The following is a 17664-nucleotide window of genomic DNA, read 5'->3' as shown; positions in this document are numbered from 1 at the left end:
AGGACTAAATAATAATTGAGTATTTTATGACTCAGCTGATATAGCAAAAATAGCAACCAGAACAACAGCTGACACTTACTGAGAGCTTACAATTTGTCAGTCACTATTCAGAGAATTTAACATGTATTAATTTAGTGAACCTTTCAACAGTACCTACCTGACAATCTCCATTTACAGAAGAGAGAGACTCAAGCACCTGGGAAGAAGCTGGGGGACTTCCCCAGGGCCACCAAGCTAGGCAGTGGCGGAATGGGCAGTTTGCCTCCATAGCCTGTGCCCTAACCACCAGATTAGGTTTTTATTCCCATTTTCTGGTTTCACCTTCTAGAGGGCATACCTCCCAAAAAACACCAAAAGGGTACAATGCACAGGAGAAATGTGGTAAAGCATGACATCACTTACCATTGGGAAAAGCTAACACACTGATGATAAGGAAGAAGAAAATGACAGAGAGGATGCCCCTCCAGATGTTGTCCTCTGGGACAGAGTCATCCCTGAAAACAGAAAAGAAAACACGGAGTATTCATTTTCAGACCTAAACAGTCAATCCAGAAGGCATAGGAGTTCCATGTTCTAAATACTGGGGACTGTTAACTTCATTTTGCAAGCAAAGTCTTTACACACGCTACTTACTCCTCACTATCCTTTCCTAAAATAACACAACCTTATACTAAAGTCCAGTCTTACAAGAAATGCAGTTGGCAACCCTACATACCGACACACATTCCACTGAGACAAAACATCTGAGAATCACTCTTCTTTATAAATTTAAAAAAAAAAAAAAAAAAAAAAAAAACCCAGGATGTCAAAAGGTAAGGTTTATTTTGGAGAAATGCCTTTTGATTTCAATAATCACTAAAGATGACCTTTATGATGTACACTGTGGCAAAGAAATCTTTTGAAGTCAGAAAGAAAGCATAAGATTATAATGAAGAAGAGCACAATGCAATGAGATTATCAATTCTTAAAAACGGGCAGTTGGCCATCTAAGGGATGAAAGAAAAGGGCAAAATGTTGGGTAATAAGAAAGCACCAGAAAACAATATTAAAAGAAAAATCATGAGAAAACAGAATACAAGATTTACGGTCAGACCAGAAGCAAAAGCCCTATAAAGAAAGGGGATGAGTTTCCTCCCTCTGTGCCTGGTCATTTCTATTGCTGTATTTATCTCTTCCATAACCCTAGTAACTGAAATGATTCCATTTATTAGTTGGTATGTTGTCTGTCTTCAATATAGAAAGTAAACTCCTGGGGCACCTGGGTGGCTCAGTCAGTTAAGTGTCCGACTCTTTATTTCAGCTCAGGTCATGATCCCAGGGTCATGAGATCGAGCCCCATATCGGGCTCCGTGCTGGGCATGGGGCTTGCTTAGGATTCTCTCTCTACTCCTTCTTCTGCCCCCACTCCCCTGCCCTGCCAAAACAAAACAAAACAAAAGAATATATAGAAAGTAAACTCTTGAAGGCAGGGCATTATTCACTCATTGTATCCTCAAAGGCTGGCACAGAATAAGCCCTCAGTGGATATTTGTGGACTGATTACTGATTACAAAGAAAATCTATTGTATAAAACCATGTAAAATTTCCCAAATGGAAATTTTCTCAACATTGATGGCAGAGAAAAATTAGGTTCTGACAGTTTATATTAAAAAAAAAAGGGAAGTCTAGTAGCATACTTGGGGCTCAAGAGAATCAAACAAAGGAGGGAAAACAGAAGTCTCACACAGTAAGATTTTCTGAATTATTGATAATTATTAAGAAGCTCGAGAGAGGGAAGTCCAGAGTTTTCAGTTTAAAAACGTGCAGGATGAGTAGAGAGAAAACAGGAGAAAAGAATGGAAGGAGATATTTAGACATAATGAGACTAGTAGCAATAAATTCAAAAGTGATTTTTGGAAGTTGGGTTTATCTGTGCAAGGACTGCAGCGAAAGAGCTTCCAAAAGACAGATATTAAATTAAGATTAAACATTACTGAAGGAAAAGAAAAGAGGTCAAAAAAAACCTTACAGGAAAATCAAGTTAACATATAAAAAAAATCTAGAACATCAGAATACATGAAGAGGTGTGGAATGAAACGGTAATCAATTACCCAATTAAAGACTAGGTCCTGGGGTATTGGGCTTCAAAAAGAGAAGTTAATTTAGATACCAACTTCTGTTCATGCTAACTTTCTGTACCCAATTAAATGATTTCCAGATTTATAACAGGACTGAACATAAGGTTCCGAGGTAAGAGATCATACAGATCCCATTCCTTAAATCATCATCTGGCCCAACAGCACTAACACTAATGCTGGACAAACAATGCTTCACTGTTAACTTCATAGATCTGCTTATAAAACCAAACCACCCAATCAGACGGACTTCCTCTTGCAGCAAAGTGTAATCATATTTTAATGTACACCCCAACAGTTTAACATCTGCCCAGAAGTTATGAACATGGACGGCCCTAAAAATGCTAGCCCAATCATTTACTAGGGTACTTGCCACGGCCTTTGGCTTAGGGAAGCCCTATATCCAATTTCCAAGACGAGCTTTTATTGAAGAATGGCTACACACAGGGACTGGGGGAACACAACGTCCTCATTCAGGCCAACATCACACTACCGATACCAGTAACAATAATGACAATAATAACAGCTCCCCCTTATCAAGTATTTACTGTGTACCAGGCACTGGACAGGCAGTTTCGAAACATCATCTCTTAATTGTCACAACCCATCTGTGAAATGGGGTACTATCAACCATATTTTACAAATGAGGTAACAAAGGCTCAGAAAGGTTACATAATTCTAATTTGCCCAAGCCTATAATTGTAAGAAGTTGCAGAGTTCCCATTTGAAACCAGGTCTGCTAGACTCTGAAGATGATGAGCCAAGCTGCCTCCTAAAAAAATTATGTCATCCTAAATCTATCTGACTCATGTTAGATGCACAGGGATGGTATAAGAGAGTTTGACAGGGCACACATAAAAGCAAGGCTGAAATAAATTAACTGTTGCCTGGGAAAAGAAGGTTGATACTGTAACTCATACTTTTTACTAAAAATATATTCTAGATGATTGGAAGAAGTAAAAAAACAAACAAACAAAACAACAAAAAAAACAAAACCAAAACCCAAAAACCAAAAATCAAAAACCCAAAAAAGCTCTGGAAGAAACAATGGATGAATTAAAAAACCAAAAACAAAACACACCAATTCCAGGGCACGCCGCCCTGCCAACTCTCCTGGTTCTGACAACCTTGACCACAGCCCTGACTTCTCCCCAAGGCCTACTGCCGCCATCGGCCACAAATGTCTCAACCTCTGGTGCTCTGGACTTGCCAAGCAACTTCCGCAACTGGCATTTTCTTTGCACAGCCCCCCAGTTCTGTGGAGGAGTATTATCTTGACTTGGAGGAGGAAGGAGATAAAGCTCTTGCTTTCTCTGGCCCACAGTTACACACAAATAAGAGGCTGAGTGGAAGTAGGAGCCAGGGCTTCTGGAACATTGGCTCTAGGTCAAGACTGCTACATTTACCAAAATGATACAGACAGACAAGCTGGGGGGGGCGTGGGTGTGTGTGGGGGGGGAGTAGGCCAAGTCCTTTTCCCTCTCTGCCAAATTTAGGAGGTGCTCTGGAAGCATGTGGGGGTAGCCCTGACTACATACAGTGAAAATACTGAATGGGCAGATTACAAAAAACCGTAATTTAACCTCCAGAGGGCACACATTCCATCTCATTCCTCTGAGGTACCTCGGGCGCCCAGCACAATCCTTGGCCCACAGCAGGCCTTCTCAAAACAGTGGGTGCCAGAATGAGCGAGACGCTATGGCTGAGTGGGCCCAGCGACTCAGGTCACGTGAGGGTGAACCACAGCCTGAGCCCACGGAGTCCACTAACAGTGGCTTTCCTGTCCCGGTGGGGATGGCCAGTCAAATATTCAAACACTTCAACTCCTTCTGTCAAATGCTGTTTCAACCAGTATAAGGAACTAACTGCCCAGAGAACAGAGAATGTCCTAAAAGCAGGAAAGGTATAAAGGAAAGCCCTGAACTAAAAAAGTCTGCACTCAGAAAAAATTTTAGACTCCGATTCTGTGTCAGTTTAGTGTCTGACTATAGGCAGGCAGTGGGCGAGGCCGACTTCAGGAAACCGAAGCACGCTCCACGCAGTCACTCACATGTCACCTCAACAAGGCTTCCTCCCTGGGGCTAGGCAGAAAGGAACCTTTTACCAGGACTCCTAAGGCTGCTAAGTAGGTTGTCCTCCCTCCCCCCATCTTCTCCTACCCGTCCCTTTAATAGGAGTCCTTGAAATTGAGACACACAGGTAGGGTCATGTTGATAAGGCCGGTCCCTGTTAAGGATCCTCTCTCCCAATGGAAAACCTAGTCCCAGGTTACAAGGTGGAGCGGTGTTAACTAGCTTTGGTATTGTCTTTAAAGACTACATTCATTTCATTTTACAGTAAGTTATAATCCTTGTTGAGAATTATAACTTAGATCTATCAATGAAAGGAGAAGAGTGATATTTTTTTAAAGTTCTTATTGGATAAATGATTTCCTGTATTTGATTCATTTAGCATTTACTGGGTGTGTATCCTGGGATGATGAAGGTATTTGGCCTCAAAAAATTGATATAGTAACAAATACTATAATGCCAATAAGAGACACACAATAATAAAAGATATTTGGAAGTATATAAACATGTCTTCCTCAAACAATCGAGAAAGGTGTCTGGGAAGGCGCCCATCCAGGTGGACTGTGCAGGATGCCATGGGCTCGTGGGTAGACAGGAGGCACCGGGAGGTGCTCTCTAGCAGCAGAGGGCCGCCAGCCTGGCACTGGGTGTGGAGTCGGTGAGCCAGCTGGGCCTGCTCTGTGCCCTGTGTGCAGGTGTCGGGGGTGGGGGACAAGGCTAGAGAAGGAAAACTCCTCCACAATGAAAGACCTCAGAGTCCAGCCAGCATTCCCTACAGGTGATGAGGATGCAGTGACAGACTGTATGCAGGGACAGATAGGGTCACAACTTTGTCTTAGAAGGTCATGAGGGCAGCGGTGTGGAGGACAGGTGCGAGGGAGGTGGAATAAAGGTTTGGGAGCATACTATCCCAAAGGATAAGGGGATTGCTGAGCCAAGGCCTGGGCCTGGGCAGAAGAGAAGAGCTCTGAGAGCTGTAAAGACCCAGTGAGACCTGGGGAAGATAAACTAGGTCTACTCCAGGTGAGCAGACACCTGGACCGTTGAATAGCTGAACTGAATTAAACGGGATACCAGGGCCAGGGGCTCAGAAAGCAGTTGTGGCTGACTGGATAAGACCTGGTTTCTGGATTCAATGAGACTGAAAACCTGCTAACTTCCCTACAAAAATCTGAGGCTACAGAAATTATTATCACAAGACTAACTGTATTACCCTCGGTAACAGAAGTATAGCTAAAATGCTAAACACCAGGTAGCAATTGGTAGGCATGCAATCTCTCTGAGGTAAGGCAGCATTTAAACCAAATAAACATCGGAAGTCACCCAGGAACCTATTTCCTACAGAAGACCCCAAAGAAATATAGGATTCATTTTCCCCTCCAATAAGCTTATAATCATATTAGGGACCTAAAACACCAGACGTAAATATAAGAAAGGATATAGAAGATGCTTACTGAAATCCAAGGAGAAATATGATTCAAATAGGAAGTGGGGAAGAGAAACGTGAAGATCACTCGTAACTGGACCTCATCAGAGGGCACCACCTGACAGTGTACTCTGTTCCCTGCCCCCACCCCACCAGGGCTGGTTTAACCCCAGCACACAGCCGCTGTGGACCATCACTTAATAGAGCTGGTGTCAGGGAACAAGGACATCCAGGCCTTCTGTTAATGGGAGAGAAAGAACATGATGTATACAAAGGAAACAGAACCAAGACAACTGAATCAGCAGTATCAGGAGACATTTTCTAATGGGATTTATATGGGCTAAAGGGGAAAGAATGGGGAAAGTTGGCAGGTCTCCATGAGGGAGGTGACAAAGAAGGCAGAACTAAGTAAGGCTCAGGGACCTGATAAAGAACGGGAGCTCCAAGTCTACTCAGGGAAATGAAATAAAAACCATTCTTAACAAGTAAATAAGAACAAATCAACCAAAAGTCTGTCCATGTCCCTGCCCTCCTCTGTCTCCTGAGTCTCCTATCAAGGAGAAAGCCAGCACAGACAGACTAGGAAGCACTCAGGGACAGCAAGCTGCAGGAAGGCAATCTCTTCTGGGGTAAGTGAGGACTGGATGAGGTTCTCGGACAGGCACTCCTGGAGAGGTGGATTCCATGGTTTTATTGCTGAGTGCCTCTTAAGGAAAGGGTGGGCTGCTGTGAATGGGATTTAGTAGATTTGGGTGTTTTCAAATCTGATGTTTGAGTTTTTGCCATGAGGGCCATTCACTATGTCCAAGTTTGCCAATCTCTGAAAGCAGAATAAATATGAAACACCTCAGTAATTATACTCTAAACTCGAGACAAAGGTTCTCCCTGCTCCATTTTGGCTGAACAAGCTTCCAAGACCTATGCCAAAGCATTTATCTTATAAGAAGACTTATTCTAAAACGTGGCAAAATGAGCTTGGGAGAATGATTCGATGGCATCTGGTTTATTTTTAATGATAGTGAAAGAGACAGGAGATTTAAACACTATGATTTAACAGTGAGTTGGCCTAGTTGCTATTTAACAAAAGAACTACTTGACAAATCCAAACCTGTCTCAGACTTCTGTGTGTGGTATCTAATCCTACACGATCCTAAATTCTTGCTGTGTCTCTGCAGTATGTGACAGGACCCAGCTACTGTTGCTCACCTACTGGTCATACAGCACCCCAAAAGTATTCGATCTCCTGTTCTCTTACATCACTAGTCTTTGAAAAACACACTTTTTCACTGTTACTGAAGGAACTGCACTGAACAGTCATCCAACTAAAATCCTGTTATAAAGTAAGTATAAGGTACTGGAGACGATCATTACAAAAGAGCAGAGAATGAATAATTTTCATTTAAGAAGTCGCTACTTTCAATCTTTATGGAGAAAGAGCGATCACTGTCATGTCCCACTTTAAAGGGTCACAAATCATTACAAAAAATGAGTAAGAGGTAGTAAGTACCAACTGCACTAATGGTGCTTATGATTTTATAGAAGGTGAAACTTGTTATTAATGAGTTCTTCAACAGATGGTTTCTCTTTATGAAATTATTGGAAGAAATAAAATGATTATTATTTTTGGAAAAGACCATAGGCTGAGGTTCAGATTATGCCTTTTCTATTACTTTTGACAAGCTATTAAAATTCATATTCTCTGCTGCAGTTTATCGACTGCTTTGGCAGAATATGCTGTAAAAGGGAAATTACAGAAGAACGTGACTTTCTGTAATAGAAAAGAGGAAGAGAGATCTATTCTTAGAGGGCCTAGAATAATATTAAAGATAAAAGGCTGGAACAAACCGCTCATTCTTTTTCTCATTGTTTAGAATAAAATACCATAATTACTTTTCTTATTTCCAAAGAGACTCTTGCACTAATTCCGTCATTGTCAACCCACACAGGAGATGAAGTTAAACCGAAATTAATACTAAACAGACATGTATGTTATCCAAGCAAAGCAATGTCCATTATTTCAACGCCTTCATCCTTTTTCTCAATAATAGAGCATACTTCCTCCTCGCTCCTTGACAAATATAATTTAGAAGACATTAGCATACAATGAAACGATGTAACAGTTATGGCTAATGTTTACTGAGCACTTACTGTGTGGCATGCACTGATCTAAACACAGATTCTCTAAAAAAATGAACTAAATCCTCATGACAGATAATCCTATGGGGAATTAATAGATATTTCCATTTTACATATAAATAAGGAAACTGAGGCTTAGCAAAATTAAGTGGCCACACTGCTATTAAGTGGTAAAATCGGATGACATAATGAATGAAGTATTTGAGAGTAACCATGATTAGGGACAAGAATGAGTTTTCTCCCAGGCTAGAAATATGTTCTTGGTTGGATACTATGGAAAGGTCTGGTCTTATCCCACTGCATAGAATTAGCAGAAGACTTTACAATCATAGTAGCTGTATCCCTCAATCATTAAGAGTAATCGTTACATATGCTTTATAGTTTTAGGTAGATGTATGCAAACAGATAAACACAAGATAAGACCCAAGAGTCAAATGGATTGTGGAGGTCAGAAACAAGTGTGATGTGGGAAGATATTTAGTTTTATGAAAATCTGAAAGATTGCAGTGATTCCCAATGGAGGCACCCCTGGCACCTGCGTGTGTGCAAGTGTGCATGTGTATGTATGTGGATATCCTGCAGGTGTATGTGCACACACAAGCATTTATATAGCGGACAGTTCATTCTTCATTGTACAGTGCCGTCCCGTGTGTCCTAACACATCTAGCGTCCTTAATCTCCACCCACTAAATACCATAAGTGCCAATGCTTGTGACCACTCAATACACTTCTGCACATTTTCTGCTGACCTGGAACAAGAACCATTGATTGCTGGATAAAAATACTGAGAGAAGTAACTGACGTTAATTGTGCATTGTGAATGAGGTACTCTGCTAAGTGCATTCACACATATTCATTTATTACTCATAAACCCGTATAAGGTAAGTACATATTTTATCTCCATTTTACAAGTGTGGATCCTGAGGCTCAGAGAAAGGTTGAGGAACTCAACCATGGACACACAGACACTTGAAGCCAACAGTCTGGCTCCAAAACTACACTTCTCTGGGTTGATCTTTTAAGCCATAAGAGTGTGGTAGGCATGCCTTTCCTTTAAAGAGGTTCAGTCAGAAAATATAAATCCTTGTTAAGTAGGACCCATAGTGTGTATGTCATTATGAACCTGGGATGGAATATTTCCCTGGGTTGGAGGTGAGCGGCCACATGTTCAGTGACTAGTTATATGATGTAGGTATCAAGAGTTGGGCTGGAGAGCTCCTATGCACAAGTATATATTAGAACAGCTTTGAGCAACTGTGTGTGTGTGTGTGTGCGTGTGTTTTCGGGGAGAAAAGAGTTGTACTATGCTGAGGTTTCTGTGTTTTATTTATCACTCCCACAGCATTTACTATGCACCAGGCACTGCTACAATTGCTTGACAATACCTCATTGTGTAGCAATGTACAAGAGGTGATAGGTAGCAGCTGCGCTGGAAGGGGAAAGGTCAGCTTTGATACAGATCTACATCATTTGTGTTGTGGTCCTGTTTGAGGCTGGGGGAAGGGTTCTGCTAGATGGTTTGTGTGCCACGCATACCAGAGGTGCTGCATGGGAAAGACCGTGTAGTGCAACTTCCATGTGCATTTTGTGCATGGCCGGTAGTGAATACTGGAAGAGATCCAAAGGAAGGGGTCCTGGTTGTGCCCTGGGCCTGTGTATGGTGCGTGAAAACGCTGTGGACCGGGGTGCTTTCAGCGTGTAGCGGTATGTGCTGAAAGTGGTGCATAGGAGATGATTCATACGGTGTGCTCGGTAGGGACGGGGGCTGGAGAAGAGGGGGGCGCGTCGTGATGTGTGTGGGGAGCGATGCTCAGTACGATAGGAGAGGTGGGCATCGCGCTAGGTGACCCGCGAGTGCTCCTGATGTGGCCCGAAGCGCTGTATAGGAGGTAGTATAGGGTGGGGGTTGAGGGTGGGGGTTGGAGAGTAGGGGCGAACGCCAGTCCAGAAGCGCTGTAGGGCAGGAAGCTAGGTGTGCTGTGAGACACCGCGCCGGTGGAGGAGCTGATGGGCGGTGGGTCTGCGAGTGTGTGCGTGGAACAGCCAGCGCGATTCCTCATCCAGAGCTCCACCGGCCCACGCTCCTCACCACCGCCTCCCGCCAGCCCCTTCCCTTCGCCCAAGGGCGCTCCCTCCACGCGGCCCGGCCCGTCTCACCGGGTGAAGGCGAAGTACATGAGGCTGACGATGGTGAAGCTGAGCAGGGTGATGGTGTGCGGCCGGTAGAAGAAGTCGATGGTGATGTCCTCCACTTGCTGCTCGTTGATCATCCGGAAATGCATCTTGTAGTTCACATCATCTTTGCTCAGGGTCCGACTCCCCACGCAGGACGCCATGGCCCGCCTCCCCGTCCTGCGGCGGCGGCGGCGGTCCCGGCCCGTGGAGGCTGGGACCCCGGAGGTGACGAGCCGCTGCAGGAGGGCAGCCGGACGGCGGGGCCGGGTCTGGCGCGGAGCAAAGGCTGGAAGCCGAGGGAAGGACAGGCGCGGGAGGGCGGGGTCGCGGCGCCGCCAACGCGGCCTCGGGCGGGGGGGCGCTGCCGGCCGTGTGGCCGCCGGCGTTCCGGGAGCCGCATCTCTGAGGACTCGTGATATCTTCACATTCCCAGTGGACGAGGCCTAAGGTAAGTAGCGTGCGGGAGAAGGGAAGTTGTGACCCCTGGCCGGCTCTTTCCCCGCCGCACGCCGCCCGCTCTCCCCCCGCGCAGCCTCGCAGATGGTCTCGCCCACTCTGGCCGCGGTCCACGTGGGCGAGGGAGCGCGGCGGCGCGGGCCGGCGGGGCTGGCTGACCGGCGGCCGTGAGACGCTGCGGGACTGTCCGCCGGGCCGGGCCAGCCTGGCGGCCACCCGCAAACAAACCAAGAGCGTGCGCCTCGCCACAGGTAAAGCGGGAGCCGCCGGAGCACTCGGGGCGCGCTCCCGGTGGGGTTCGGGTCCAGACCCACCCGCGTCCAGGCCGGCCCGAGGCCTCATGGCCCCTGGGTCTCCGCGGCCCAGTCGGGGGCGATTAGTTTAGTTTTGTTTTTTTCTCTAGCCGACGAGACGAAAACGCAACCATGCTTGTTTATTAGCGCCTTTTGCGGAGGACGCGGAAGGAAGCCTAGCGTGGCAGCTGGCTTCCTGCGGAAGTTCGCTATGGGGACTTGTTAAAATGGCCTAGGAGGGGCGTGTAGCATTCACGAGGGTCCCCTGATTACGAAGCCATGTTCCCAACACCCGCTTTCATCCCCTGACATCACTTACTAGCCTTACAGAGTTAGAAATCTTGAACCCTGGGAAAACAGTACTTCAGTGGCAATTCCTGTTCCTAGCGAAGAATTAGAGCAAGTCCTGGTATATGATATTTTAATGCAGAATCCTTTAGGGCTTTTTCCTTTAATCTTCCTGATGGAGTCGTGTTAGATTTACTGTTAGCACCACGCAGGGCCTTTGTGCACGTCTGCAAATGCCTTATCCGCATTTGAATACTGAGTAGACGAATTAATCATGGTTGCAACTGATTCATTTCCATCCCACAGACATTGGAGCAATGCAAGTCTTGGGGCTAATGGGGAATAGTCACTGGGAGGGTGGGTCCACAGATAGGACCCAGCCCTGGTCCAGTGAACGAACAATTGATCAATTGTTAAGAGGTATACACAGCAATGAAATGATGATGTAGAGAGGATACTGCACTTGTAAATACAAACAGGATAAATATTAGTTGAATGCATAAAGGTCTTTAAATGAATATGGATGGAATTCAAAAGTTAATTTGCGCTATATGGGAGGAGTATTAATTTGAGCCTGGAAAGGCTTCACAGTGAATGTGGGATTTCAGAAGTTTGCTTTGAAATAGGATGAAATATTTAGATAAACTTAGAAGTCAAAATATTTTAAAGCTGATAGGGACCTTAAGAATCACATTACCTTTTCAAAAAATTGTTATTTTTTTAACAATTTTTATTATTTATTTATTTATTTTAAAGATTTTATTTATTTGACAGAGAGAGACGCAGCGAGAGAGGGAACACAAGCAGGGGGGAGTGGGAGAGGGAGAAGCAGGCTTCCCACCTAGCAGGGAGCCCAATGCGGGCTTGATCCCAGTATCCTGGGATCATGACCTGAGCCGAAGGCAGACGCTTAACGACTGAGCCACCCAGGTGCCCCAAAAAATTGTTATTTCAAGAATAGTTATTGAACCCCCATCATGGGCCTGTCAGTGTGCCCACCACAACAAGAAATAGTCTTGTCAACTAGCACAACTGAGGTCTTCTGGCTTCCAGTTTGCTCCCTTATGACTTTGTGCAGAGAATGAATGTTGTAGGTTTGAGGGAAAACCTGACAGATTTGGCGGGTCATTTCCTGCCAGAATTTAACAAAAAGCACCTATCTCATAGGCTGTTGTGCCTACCTATTTCCTTTCTAAAATCATTTCAGAATGACAGTGAGACTTTCACTTTTGTAAAGCTCTTTCAGGAGACTTCCCTAAACTACAGATATCCAGGAGGAGGTTAGACCTTCAATATCTGGTCTAATTGTGAGCATAAAACAAGCTGAATTCCAATATGTAGAAAAACAAATAAAAAAGTTGTATACTACAGTTAATTCAGCAGAATTCATTTATATATGGATGTGTAATCAATAGTAATACTAATGGCTAACATTTGTTGAGGATTTTCCGTATACTGGACTCCATGCTGTGTGTTATATGGATTATCTTATTTAACATAAAATTATATGCATCAAATCTACTCTTCTAATTAAGCTGTCTAAATATAAAATTTCTTCATAATCCTGGAGCTTAAAGTATTAACAGCCTTTCCTTATAAAAATCTTAAAACAACTGCATTTTTTGGTCAAAATATTCATGTATTCTTTACTGGTTGCTTATGTATTTCTGTCACTTCATTTTGCTTGCTAGTTTTGACCTTTTGTTTTTGAAGGCTTTTCTTTTTCTTTTTTCCTACAGCCAAAGAACAGAATTTGACAAAATTGGTTTTGTTCAATTCCCTTTTGAGGAACAGCTTTATCTGAAATAATCAAGTGTTCAGCCCTGAGGATTAACCAAGAAACAACCTTCTAGATAACAGTGGTGATATTTAGGACAGTGATAATTCATTTAGGACAAAGTAGATTTCTTCTTGTTTTTTAGTTTGTGAGTAATGCATAAACATAAAATGCATTTGCATAATTCAGTGTCTTGGATCAACAATCTGCTTCTTCAAACCAATGTCCTTCAAACCAAATATCAAGAACACTTAATTGCATCACCTTATTTCCTTTAAATATTAAATTAAGATTATTGGGTTCAGCTGTAATTTAAACACAGATTTTTGTTTTAAATGGTTTTCTTATACCAATGGTTTTGCTTTTTTTTATATTGTAAAGCAGTCGTTATTTTTCCAGTTCAGAAGTTCCTGTCTTTTGGTTTGTAACTGGGGCTGTCTTGTTTTTGGCTTTTCCTGTGCTTAAGTAACATGTGACTGCTCTAATTATCTAAGTCTATTGAACATCTTTTAATTAGAAAAAAGATTTTCCAGTTTATCATTTTGTTGTTTGAGTACTGTTCTAAACATTTAAGTCAAGTGAGTTTCTCTTTTTTGATGGTTATATATTTCCTTTGTAGGCTACTTTAAGAAAAATGGCTTTGTCAGCCCAACAGATATCCAGATGGTTCAATTCAGTTAAATTGAGTAGCTTCATTACAGCTACACAATGCAGAAAACATTTCCAGAGACCAGGAAGAACATTGTTGCTTGGCTTTTCTGCTCAGCCACAGATGTCCTCTGACAATTGCTTTCTCCAGTGGGGATTCAAGACTTACAGGACTTCCTCCTTATGGAATAGTTCCCAGTCTACCAACTCAAGTAGGCAAGAGATTGGTTCTGGCCAAAGTACTCTGCTTCCTTGCATGAATGAACAGACACAGAAGACACAAGAAGTACCCAACTTTGATTCTGAGCTGTCTCTAGAAGGTAATTCTGAACTTCCAGAAGAGTCCTCTCTGCCCCACTTTGGTAGTTTGAACAGGTTAACTGTTTATAGTCTGTTAGCCTATTTCAGGTCATACTTTGTACCAAGTAAGAAAAAGAACAATGCCAGTTCTATTCATTTACTTATTTGACTGAGAAAAAAGGTTTGTAGATTAATATATATATAATATTATGTTCTAGATTTATGTGTAACAGTGGCTTTCTAAATATTTAAATTTATAAAAAATTTTCAGGTGGTAATTAGTTTTACTAGGGTATAATTTATCCTAATATATTCCTAATTAGGATATAATTTTATCCAAGTAAAATTCATCAGTTTTGAGTGTACAGTTTTATGAATTTTGACAAACACATCTAGTAGTGTAACAGCCTCCACAATTAACAAACCAAAAAGAACACAAATAGAACACCCCAAAAAACTCCCTTGTCACTTTTTAGTCAGTCCTCTCCTATGCTTCCTATTCTAGGAATATTCCCGTGCAAGGAATATTTCACCACAATGAGGGAATATTAGGTTAAGTAGAATATGAAAGAAAGACAGCAGGCTCAAGGAGGGCAGGGAGGAAAGACTGGCTATAAGAAATAAGAAAGGGTAGTTATGAGAAGCAAAAAATAGAACAAAAAAATCATAGTCTTGATTCTTTAGCTTAAGGTAGGTTATAGTTCCCAGTGTCTCCCATTACGCATTTGGTTTAAACAAAACAAAATCTCAGAATCAGGGCTGTGCTAGAGAGGGTCATGTCCATAGTGAAGGACTACAGGTGGTAGAAACAGAATCATAGAAGTCCTTTTAAAGACGTACTTGAGAATAACTTGGAGGAAAGGAGATTGCATCAAAAGACATTTCAGGATCGAATTGACTCTAACTCACACAAATCAGGATGGTAGAATATGTTGTACTTTGGGCCAGTTTAACAAGCTATGGTAGAATCTATCTCAAAATATACTAGAAGGTCAGTTGATTTTTAGCATTCTTACCTGTTGATTAAAAGTGAACTAAACGAAAGGAATTTTGTGTAGGACCTCCTCCTTATGAATAGAAACTTACCAACAGATTGCTTATCTTGGAGGAACAGTGGTTGATTTCTCTAAATAGTCTTAGCCTTACCTCTTAGGAGGTAGAAAATATTTGAACTTCTCAGATATTTAGTTCTGAAATGATCCCAAGATTTAAAAAGAAGCAAACTAGGGAAGAGGTTTCACTTTAGGTGTACAGACTGGAGAGCTGACCGCCCCTGTCTTTCTATATGGCTGGCTTCAAAGCACTGGACGACCTGCCTCCGGTGTCTCCGTTGCAGCCGGTTTCCGAGGAGGAGGCCGTTCAGATTATCGCAGACCCTCCACTGCCCCCAGATGCGTTCACGCTTCGAGACTACGTGGATCATTCTGAGACTCTGCAAAAGTTAGTGCTTCTAGGTAAGTCTCAACAACCTACAGGTACTTCTTCAGTGTATTCCTCATTTGCTTTTTTGCCTTACTTTGTTCACATCAGCATTTTTAATCTTTATCAAGATGAACAGAAGTCAAATAGTGTGAAAAAAGCTTCTAGTGAAAAACCGTACTCTCTGCTTCATCCTTCCTGACCTTCATGCTATTCCCCAGAGGTGTCTCCTTAACTTTTAGAGCTCTATCTGTTTGTAGTTAATCTCTGTATATGTCATTGTTTATTGTGCCGTGGCTTGGTTTATCAGTTTTAGACATTGGTTGATCTCTTGTATGTACACACATACTTTTCCCCTATTCAGTTTGCCCAGTATAGTTATGGTAACAATTTTTAGATGAATCATCAGTCAGCGATTATATTATGACTGTAAATATTGCTTGCTGCTCTCTGGGATCGTTTTCATTTTTCCATAGTTGTTAATAATTCTTGTTTTTCCTTTGATTAGTTTTCTTTATTTCTAGGGCCAAATTTTCCCACACCTTCCAGTAGCCTGTCAGGACAGTGTTTCCTGCAGTGAACCCTACCAGATGAGGAATTCCTTCCTTTTCCCCACCACCTCCTGCCCTTCCTCCTGGAGCCCACTGTCCCCCTAATGTGGATGGTTTCTGTCTAGGCCTGCTCCATAACTATTTTAGCTTGTTGGCTGGGAGGATGCACTGGGGTCTGGATAGTTGAAGACAGCCAAGGGATCTCACTGCAGACTTTTCACTTAGTCCTCTCCTGTTCAGTCCAACACCTTATTGCAGCCATCTGCTTCTCTCATTATCCCTAGCTCTGGCACATCTCTGATTTCATTTTCCCAGATGATAAACCTCCTTTCTCCCCGGGGGATTGAGAGGAACAGGGTAGGTAAGGGATTCTCTCTCAAATTCATCTGCTCTCATTCTCCAGTCACTGCCATACTTTAGGCTTTCATTTTTCACTGGAAAGTTAGGAGCTTCCTAACTTGATAGCCGTCTTATCAGCAACATTGCTCTGATGATCTCTCAAATATCAGTTGTCTTTCTAAAATGCCGATCTGACTATGTCAGTGACCTATTGGAAATCCTTCAAAGCCTTCCCGGGATGTCAGCGCTCTGCCTAATCTGGCCCCTACTTACCTTTTCAGCTTTACTCCTTTCCCCTTCTCTCCTTCTGTTCGGCCAGCTCTGACCACTGGAAAACTTAGTTCAAGTTCTTCGGTGACCCTCCTCTGGACCCTCGCATCACCCCGGCTTAGTTCCATTCTAGCACTAATAACAGCATTACAGTTGTTTACTTCCCTGTTCCTGTGCAAGTTACGCAAATGTGCAGGTAATGGCCTTTGTTCTCAAGAAGCTTCAAGTCTTCAGAAGTATCTAAATATACATATATAAAAATAACTGGACTGCAAGGATGAAAGGTAAAGTGAGAAATGCTACATAAGACATACAAATAAAGTGTTCTGTGGCTTCAAAGGGGAGAGAAAGATGACATCTGCTACAAAGAGGAGAGCCAGTCACCTTCCTTCTGGAACAGCTTCCCCAGCCTTATGGTAGGTGCCAGGGCTAATACAAGATAAACAGAAGACGTGGCCCCTGCCTTTAAATAATTTACAGCATACTAAGAGTTTTGGAATATATGTTCCAGCCATTCCTTCTCTGTATGTTGATATGTCAACAGCACATCTTGGAAGTAACTTAAGTGACAGTACCGTGGAGGAGCTGTGATTGCCTTGTCAGATAGTATTTTTGAGGACCCATGTGTCCCGGTGCCTGTCTGCTTCTCCGATCTGTTTTCTGCCCTACTCTGCCTGTTCTCTATCCCAGGAGGCCAGTCTCCATGCACTAGAGCTTCTTTGCCAGCAGGCTCCTGGGCAGCTTCAGCCAGTGGGAGGCACTTGCAGGAGGAGAGGGAAGGCAGGTGGGAGTATATTTTTTTTCCCCGTTCCTTCCCCGCTTTGGGTCCTGTAACTGCCTCGCTCCATGACAACAGCTCCTCCTGAGCAGCCCTTTCTTAATAGCTTGCAGTTCCCTCTGGGTTCGGGGAATACTTTTGGCTCCCTGTCTGTTTAGCACTAGGGGTGCCCTTGTTCGCTCCCTCATCCGTCACACCACTGTGTAAAGTCCCTTCATTAAAGTTCTTTTTGCTCGCACTTTCTAGGGCAATATCTGCTGCCTGCCAGACCTTGATGGATACACTAGATATGTGTAACCATAACTGAATACAGTGGTAATAATTGTAGTTACTGAATGGATAAAAGCAACTCAGACTGCGGTCACCCAGAAGTTAGAGGCGTGTATTACTCATTTGTTATATCCCCAGAGCCTAACAGAAGTGCCTGGTCCATAGTGGGAATTCAGTGACTATTTCTTCAAGTTAATCTTGAGTAAGTCCAAGTGATTTGTGCTGACAGCAGTGTGCTCTCCTGATGAGATTCTGCTCTCCTATTGCTGTTAAAAGGCAGCTTTTCAGGATTTCTGTTTGAGCCCAGTCAGGGTGTGATGGCTCATGCTGAGCAAGGCGCTTCAGCGCAGGTCAG

At 43.2% G+C, this 17664-nt stretch overlaps 2 protein-coding genes across 4 annotated transcripts in view; one reads left to right on the top strand and one right to left on the bottom strand.

The window, feature by feature from the left end:
- PTDSS1 (phosphatidylserine synthase 1) overlaps positions 1-10220 on the bottom strand; it is a 62196-nt gene extending 51976 nt beyond the window's left edge. Inside the window, exons 1-2 of the mRNA XM_032421692.1 lie at positions 9903-10220; positions 403-494 (exon numbers count right to left, since the gene is read on the bottom strand). Coding sequence (XP_032277583.1) covers positions 403-494; positions 9903-10081 — 271 coding nt within the window. The 5' untranslated portion in view covers positions 10082-10220. The remainder of the gene's footprint in view (positions 1-402; positions 495-9902) is intronic.
- Positions 10221-10510: 290 nt separating this feature from the next.
- The window catches only part of MTERF3 (mitochondrial transcription termination factor 3), a 33132-nt gene continuing 25978 nt past the window's right edge, over positions 10511-17664 (top strand). For all 3 annotated transcript variants that reach the window (XM_032421792.1, XM_032421791.1, XM_032421793.1), the window contains exons 1-3: positions 10511-10627; positions 13354-13702; positions 14984-15136. In XM_032421792.1, the coding sequence (XP_032277683.1) occupies positions 13369-13702; positions 14984-15136 (487 nt within the window). In that variant the 5' untranslated portion in view covers positions 10511-10627; positions 13354-13368. The remainder of the gene's footprint in view (positions 10628-13353; positions 13703-14983; positions 15137-17664) is intronic.

The sequence above is a fragment of the Phoca vitulina genome, unplaced genomic scaffold, assembly GCF_004348235.1.
Source record: "Phoca vitulina isolate PV1807 unplaced genomic scaffold, GSC_HSeal_1.0 scaffold25, whole genome shotgun sequence".
NCBI lineage: Eukaryota > Metazoa > Chordata > Mammalia > Carnivora > Phocidae > Phoca > Phoca vitulina.
Note: the sequence above shows the minus strand (reverse complement) of the source record. Positions and strands in the feature narration are given on the sequence as shown.